This window comes from Cynocephalus volans, chromosome 3 (assembly GCF_027409185.1).
Source record: "Cynocephalus volans isolate mCynVol1 chromosome 3, mCynVol1.pri, whole genome shotgun sequence".
Lineage (NCBI taxonomy): Eukaryota > Metazoa > Chordata > Mammalia > Dermoptera > Cynocephalidae > Cynocephalus > Cynocephalus volans.
Window position 1 is genome coordinate 27,861,645 of NC_084462.1, and position 7,387 is coordinate 27,869,031.

General features: G+C 52.8%; 1 protein-coding gene across 1 annotated transcript; it reads left to right on the forward strand.

Moving 5' to 3' along the window:
- The first annotated feature begins 4,596 nt into the window (after positions 1 to 4,596).
- TMEM270 (transmembrane protein 270) lies at positions 4,597 to 7,069 on the forward strand. The gene is made up of 3 exons (XM_063088417.1): positions 4,597 to 4,668; positions 6,193 to 6,627; positions 6,785 to 7,069. The coding sequence occupies exons 1-3, from the start codon at positions 4,597 to 4,599 to the stop codon at positions 7,067 to 7,069; spliced, it is 792 nt and encodes a 263-aa protein (XP_062944487.1).
- Positions 7,070 to 7,387: the final 318 nt, after the last annotated feature.

Genomic DNA, 7,387 nt, shown 5'->3' on the forward strand with positions numbered 1-7,387 from the left:
TTTTTGTACCTCACAGGTATGACTTGGAATCTGTTCCTTGCATTTTATTTAGGGACAAATAATGTTTTTGAACAATAGATGGTTTGACAACTTTATATCCCTTTAAAGAACATTGATAAAATATTTTCATCCATTTTTATGTTAAAAATTTTGAAATAATTTTAAGGTAGCAGTGATCCTTCTTCACATTTGGCAGTGTTTTTGGTTTTGTTTTTTCTTTTTCTTTTTTAAATTTCAAAATCATATTGTGCCCTAAGTGAATTGCCTAAAAGCAGTTTGGTTAAAATGATTATTTCCACATGTTGGTTCATGAGTTAATAAAATTTGTGCACCTCAGGTGATTTCTTTTTACAAGTTTGCATATATATTAAAGCAATTTTGTCCACTTTGTAGCTTATTGTTTTAAAAAGTTCTTGAATTCTTTTTCATCCACTATTAGAGGCACTACTCACAAGCCTCTAATCAGTGTCCAAAAGCACATCACAGACCCTATTTCATGGACTTCTCCCTCTAACTCCCCTAGTAGGTTCTACTAAGTATATCTCAATTTTACAAATAAAGAAACTTGGGGTGGGAGCTTGTCCAGGGTCACAGACTTGTAAATAAATGGCAGAGGTCAGTTCAAACCCAAATCTGTCCAACTGAAACCTTTTCCCTTAGCCAGGATATGGTCCCTCCTATTTTCATGATTTTTAAAATTATAATATTTGCATTTAAGTGGCTTGGATAAAGCCATCTTTAGAAAAAAAATTACAAGTTTCAATAAGTATGAAGACATATCTATCATTTATGTGTGCTTCTGAAAAAAAGAGTAAAGATTAGAAATAAAATGAAGTTTTCACACTGGAATGTGGAATAAAGAGGAAGAATATGGTTCCGATCAATTCTCGGTGGTTTTGCTTCCAGCAACCCAGGCATGACTAGACCTGCACAGGCCGAGCTCGTTGGGGTGACGCGACGTTGACGTTGTTGTCGCAGGGAAACCGGCCTCGCAGGCTGAGGGGACAAAACAAACAATTGGAAACTTGTCACCAACTCGCCCCAAGCGCCCGGTGTCTGCTGCCCCCACGCGGCCGCCCGCCGCCCCGCGCCCGCCGGGGAGCGCGCCCGAGAGCCCCGGGTGCGGCGGCGGGAAGTCGGACGCGGCTGGGGACTGAGCCTCCACCGAGCGGGGCAGGGACCCGGGAATGGCGTCCCCTCGCGTTGTGCAAGGCAGCGGCCACTGATAACTGGGCTCTCGCACCCAGCCCGCCCTGTTACCCTGCAAGGCGTAACAGTGCGCCGGTGGCCTTGAACCTAGTGCGGAGTAGGAAAGAGAAGGGGTGGGTGGAGGGCTCCCAGCTGAAGGATCTCAATTGAGGGCCCCTCCTGTAGCTCCTGCTGCTCGCCCCCCCCCCGTGTCCAACGTGACAGGTAGGGCCATTATTCATTTGTTCCTTAATTCATCACATACATATAGAGCGCCTTCTATGCAGCACTGTTCCAGGCACGGACACGGTAGTGAGCAAGATTCCTGGTCCTTGCCTTCAGAGGTGGCTTGGCAGGAAGGCGAGAAAGGAAGGTGACAGAGTGACATGGGTTTCTGGCTCGTGGGACTGCGTGGTTGGGACTACTCTTCCAAGCTGGCCTAGGGGGAGGTCCAGATTTGGTTTCACACTCCAGGGGAAGCCCCTGACTTCTGTCACTCCATGTCCAGGCTTTGTGGTTCCCTCTGTGTCCCTCCCTTCCTGTGGTCTGGGCAGCCATAGAGCCACAGAGGGGCCTTGCTGAAATTGAGCTTGGAGACCAAGATGAGGGCTCTAATGTGGGTATGTTTTGAGAGGGAGGGCAGGTGACTAGAGCTGAGAGTGAGACCTGGGCCTGGCATCCTAGTGGGGCCACCTTTAGGGGCAGTGGGGCAGCTCTTGCCTTGGCTACATGCCTTGGCTACATGCAGTTCGGTCACAACTCAGCCTTAGTGACAGTGGGATTCTGGGAATGGTGATGCTGGCTGCACGTGGGGGGCCAAGCCAAAGAGGATAGATAGAGGGGAGAAACCAGATGCAAGTTTCAGCCACCACCATCTGACTCCCAGCAATCTTTCCCCCCAGACCTGCTCCTCCTCTCCCCTGCCCCCATCTCGGTGGGCAGCACCCCCATCCACCCTTCACCCAAGCCTTGTGACGGGGACCCCTGCCCTCTGCCTCACTTTTCCTTTTCCTATTCGTTCCTCTGTTGGGACACAATTCTGCATGCCTCGGGAGTGAAGCGTTTGTGATTGTCCTTTGTCCTGGACTTTCTTTTGAAGGATGTCTGTATGTCAAACAACCTTGGAACACAGAGTGACTCCCTGTGGGGCAGAGGACAGGTCTGCTTGCTGCCCATTATAAAATATTCGGGCTCTTCAGCTCAGCATTCTTCTGCTGTCACCCGCCCACTGGGTGTACTGCCAGGCATCATCTGGCCCTCTTCACGCCACCCTGGGGGGTTTGGGACTCAAGGAATGAATGCAAAGTGCTTATATGGTAGTCACTACGATTGCTGTGAGTAATAAATTGTCCTTCATCTCTGACCCAGGAGACTTGTGCCTTCTCCCAGCATCCACGGGACTCTGGCCGGCTAACTTGTTGACATCCTCCAATTCTGTCAGTTCTGTCTTCTACAGATTTCTGGCGTCTGTCCTCTTCTCTTCACTACCGGGACCACAACCCTGGTGCACCTCCCATCATCTCATGCCTGGAAGATTTATTTTTCTGGATTCCTTTCTGGCTCCCTCCCCCAGTCTCCTCCTCTGCCCCCAGCTAGCCTCCTTGTGCAGCCAGAAAGACGGTGCTAAAGCCCACAGCTATCTCCATTAGCCCTGCTGCTTTGGCTCTTAAATGGCTCCTGTCATTTAGAAGAATATTCCATGACACATGCGGACCCTGCTGACCTTACCACCCACCTTCTGTTCAAGGAGGCCTTTCTGAAGCCCCAGTGGCCCCTCAGTGCCAAAGTGTTGCAGAAATAGAGAATGGGGAGGGAGGAGTGAGGGCTGAGGATGGAGTAAGGGACTTTGCACGCTCCACCCTCCAGACTCCAGCTCTTGCCAGTGGGTGAACAGGACTGCCCTGGGAAAAGGTCAGTATTGGCATCCCAGGGACTCCTCAAGGCAGGCTGTCATGTAGAGTTGGACAGGTGTATACTGCAAAAGGGTGCCAGGCCAAGGGGGTGAGTGGGGGCTAAAATTATGCTATGTGCAATGGTGGGGGTGACACCCACCCTTCCAATCTGCACAGAGGGGCCCTCTTTTCACAGAGCCCTGCACTCACAGCACCCTGTCTACCAGAAGGAGTGCTTTTTAAAAAAAATTAAAAGGCATGGAAGCCTGGTCCTGCAGCCTCCTAGGTCTTTCCAACCCCCTTCCCCAGGGCGTTCTCCCCTTCCTCTAATCACTCCTCTTTTGGGGGTCCCTCTCCCATCCTCACTGCGCCCAAACAAGCCCACAGTCTCTTTTTTTCATGGCATCAGAAACACTGTTACCAGTGTTCCCAATTCTCCTAAGTTCCAAGCCTTCGACCCTAATCAACAGCTCTGGCCACTCTCCGATGCTCCAGGCAGCCTGTGGACTCCTGCTTGCCTCTTTGTGGCCCTAGGGGGTGGGAAGGAGCAGTAATGCAGCGGTTTTTCCCCTTTGCCTCAGTCCCTGCCCCTCTCCAGGGCACCCAGAGGCACAATTTCTCTTCTGCCCTCCCGAACCTATTCCCGAACCACCTCACCACTGAGGTGTCACTAAGATCTCAGAGAATGAAGGACACGACGTCATCTCTTTGCTTTGTGGCTGGGGACCAGACTTCAGCAAAATGTAAGAAGAATGAATGAGGGTGATTCTTAGGTGGGAGCCTTCAGGTTTGGGCAGCAGAGGCTTCTGTCTGCCTCCACGCATCGTGTCCCTTGTGGCCCGGGGGTAAAGGTTTGTATTTCCCATGCTTTGAGATTTGCAAGGGTGTGGGAAGATGTAGCCCCCACCTACTCTCAGCCTCAGTTTCCCAACACACTGAGCCTGCTGCAAGCCCCTAATCACGTGCTTGAGGGCTTTCTCCAGCGCTTGCGCTGGGCAGGTTGGAGGTTGGGGGGAGCTAATGTCCAACAGGAAATGGACAGGACATGGAAGATGCATACCTCAGTTTTCATGCTCCTTGGTAGGGTAACCCCAGGTGTGTTCTGTGCCATTTCCCAGGGCTCCCCAAGCCAGACTGAGCCCCAGCTGCCTGAAGTCAAGCCTGCTCACAAACACCCCCAATGTAAGCTTCCTTCTGCCCCGCCCCTCTCTTTCTCTCCTGTGGATGCTTGTGAGGACCTCCTACCAAATAAATGAACTGCCCTTGAATTCTTGTCCTACAGTCTCCTTCAGGGGATTCCAACCCAAAGGAAACTTGCTCCAAGGGGCCAGAACCCCCCCCCGACCATGATGTGGCTGGACTTGGACTGAGTCTCAGAGCAGTGAAGGGGCAGGAGCCAGGTAAAGGGGGGGGGTCTCTTGTGGCAACAGGGTCCCCACGGTAACTTGGCCCTCACCCTGTGGCATCTGTGAGGTCACTCTGCTTCTCCCAGCTGGAGGAGTGGAGGAGGCCAGACATGGAGGCTGTCCCTCCAGTCAGATCCAGTCTCTTGGGGGTTCTGCTGCAGGTGGCGAGGCTCTCAGTGCTGGTGAGTGGGGGCTGTGGGGGCAATGGGACAGGGGCCACACACCCAGTCCTTCATAGCCACCTCAGAGCTGCTGGACCAAGCTCTACCTGTTCTGCTCGGTGAAACTAGGTGACTTTCTGCCTCCAGGAATAATCTGTCAGCCCCCAGAAGCTCCACCCCAAAACCATAGTGCTGGAATTTTCTCTATAGTGGGTCACTCTTGTGGTTTAAGCATTGCCCCCCATTTGTGTTTTTTTTTTGGTGGCTGGCCAGTATGGGGATCCAACCCTTTGGCCTTGGTGTTATTAACACTACGCTCTAACCTACTGAGCTAGCTGGATAGCTCCCATTCTTCTTTTTTAAATAAGCAAATGCCTAAAATCACAACCCCTCAGTGGGCTGAGTTATCAGAAGGGGGCCCCCTGGGTCTGCTACTGTGGCATGGAAAGGGGAGGTAACATGGTGTAGTGGAGACAGACAAACACAACCGGATTTGAAACTCAACTGTTCTACTCTTTAGCTGTGTGACTTTGGGCAAATTGCTTCACCTCTCTGAGCCTCTGTTTCCTCTTCTATAAAACCAATCTTGTAGGATCATGTGGAATACGATAGGTTTCCCTCCTCCTTGGTCTCAGCATCATGATCTGGAGGTTGGTTCCTATTTCCCACCTCCATCTAATTCCTCTCCTCCCCAGGCCCCTTGCTCTTCTGCTTTTCCCAGCAGAGCTCCACCCCCTGAACTCCAGCCCATGAATGGGGCACGAGACACCCTCAGATGGCTGCCTCCCACCTTGGTCCCTTAGAGGCTCCAGGACCCAAGCTCTACTGGTCCTGTGGACATGGGGTGGGGGGACAGGTGGTCCAGATTGGTGGACTGGTGCCACTCAAGGGCTGGGGGCTTTGGGCCTACAATGAAGGCCTTTCAATTCCAGGATTCAGGTAAAGCTTTCTCCTTTACAGCCTCTTTCCCCTGCCCAACCCCACACTGGTGTGCTTTATCTCAGTACATGGGAGACACCGTTGTCCAACCTGTCACCCTGATCAGAAATTTGGAAGTCTTCCTGGGTCCCTCCCGCTCCTTCATCCCTCTCAGTAGGTCTGTCTTGAATTTTGCCACCTCCCCCCATGTCTCTCCCATCTCTCTATCCCTAAGACACTGCCCTTTGTCTTCAGCTGCCCTCATGATGCCAGGAGGCAATTTACAAGACAGCTGACCTAGGTTCAAATCCTGCAGAATTGAAGGGGAGATCACTTCTTATATAAAAATAATAATACTGCATCCTCCTTCAGTCTAGAGTATTGTAAATAATCATTTAAATCCAATGTAAAGAAAACCAAATATTACATGAAATACCTTCTAAAGCTCTCTCCTGAAAAAGGAGTCCTTAAAAGTGAACACAATCACCCTTGTGTGTGGGAAACTGAGGCCTCAAGACGGGGAGGATCTTGGCCATGGTGGCCCAGCAGCCCACCTCTAGAGCAAACATTGGGTTCCTGCCCCCAGGTGGTGATGATGCGTGATGATTATCTCTCCTCCTCCTGCAGGTGGTCGAGAACCGAGTCCACCTCTACAATTTTCTGCTCCTCAAGATCATTCTCTTCAATCACTGGGTGTCTGGGCTGGCCCAGGAGGCCAGGGGCTCCTGCAACAGGCAGGCTCCCCCAGTCCCAGGCATCTCAGCCTGCCCCCTGGGCCAGGCTCTACGGGCGGGGTTGGCCCTGATGCGGGTCCCTGTGTGGCTGGTGTTGCGGGGACCCAGGCTGATGTGGGTAGGTGTGCTGGACTGTGCCCGGGGCTTGGGCCTGGCCCTGCCACGGCGAAGTGCCTGGGAATGGCTGGGCCTGTGTGTGGCCCCCTGGAAGGACCTGCTTCTGTCATGTCTGCACAGCCTAATGCTGTTGGCTTTGCTGCTGCTGCTACTGACCTGGAGGCTATGCCAGAAGGCCCACCATTGCAGCCTGGGCTGGCTGCCCAGGAAGGTGGGTGGGCCAGGGTGTAGGCAGGGCTTTTGAGGGCAGGCCTGGGGCATGGGGCATGGCCAGGGCCAGGCTGGGGGGCCTGCAGCCAGGCAGTGCCATCCTGTGAGCTCCTGGGGCCACCTGCCTTTCCTCTTGCCCAATCCAGGCCCTCCTGGAGAACCGCATGGTGCTGGAGTTCCTGGTGCTGCTGAAACGTCTGTACTGGTGGGTAGAGAGCATGGCCGTGCTCACCTCCTGTCACCTGGCCTATCTCGTCACCTGGACCACCTGCCTCGCCTCCCACCTGCTGCAGGCTGCCTTTGAGCACACGGCCCAGCTGGCCCAGGCCCAGGAGGCTGAATCCCAGGAGTCCTCAGGGCCCTTGTTGGAGTCCCAAATCCCTGAGCCCTTGACCCCCGAGGCTGGGCCAGGCCTGCCAGAACATGGAACCCCTGCAGAATAAATGTGTCCCCATCTGTCTTTCCTGTTCTGCCCTGGTGTAGGGTCTCACTGTCCCTCTTCCCTAATGGGCTGGAGGGATGTTCTGTGTGTGCATGCATGTGTGCAAGCACGTGTGTGTGTGCATGCGTGTGCACATGTGTGCATGTGTGTGTATGTGTGTGTGTGCCTGTGCACGTGTGCCCAGGGCCGCTGCCTCTGGGAAGGAAATCACATTCTGTGAGCACCTTTCATGTGCCAGATATCAACCTTCTCAAACACTTTACACAGAATTTGGTTTAAATCTCCTAGCAACACAGGCATTAGGTTTGATTAGCACCAT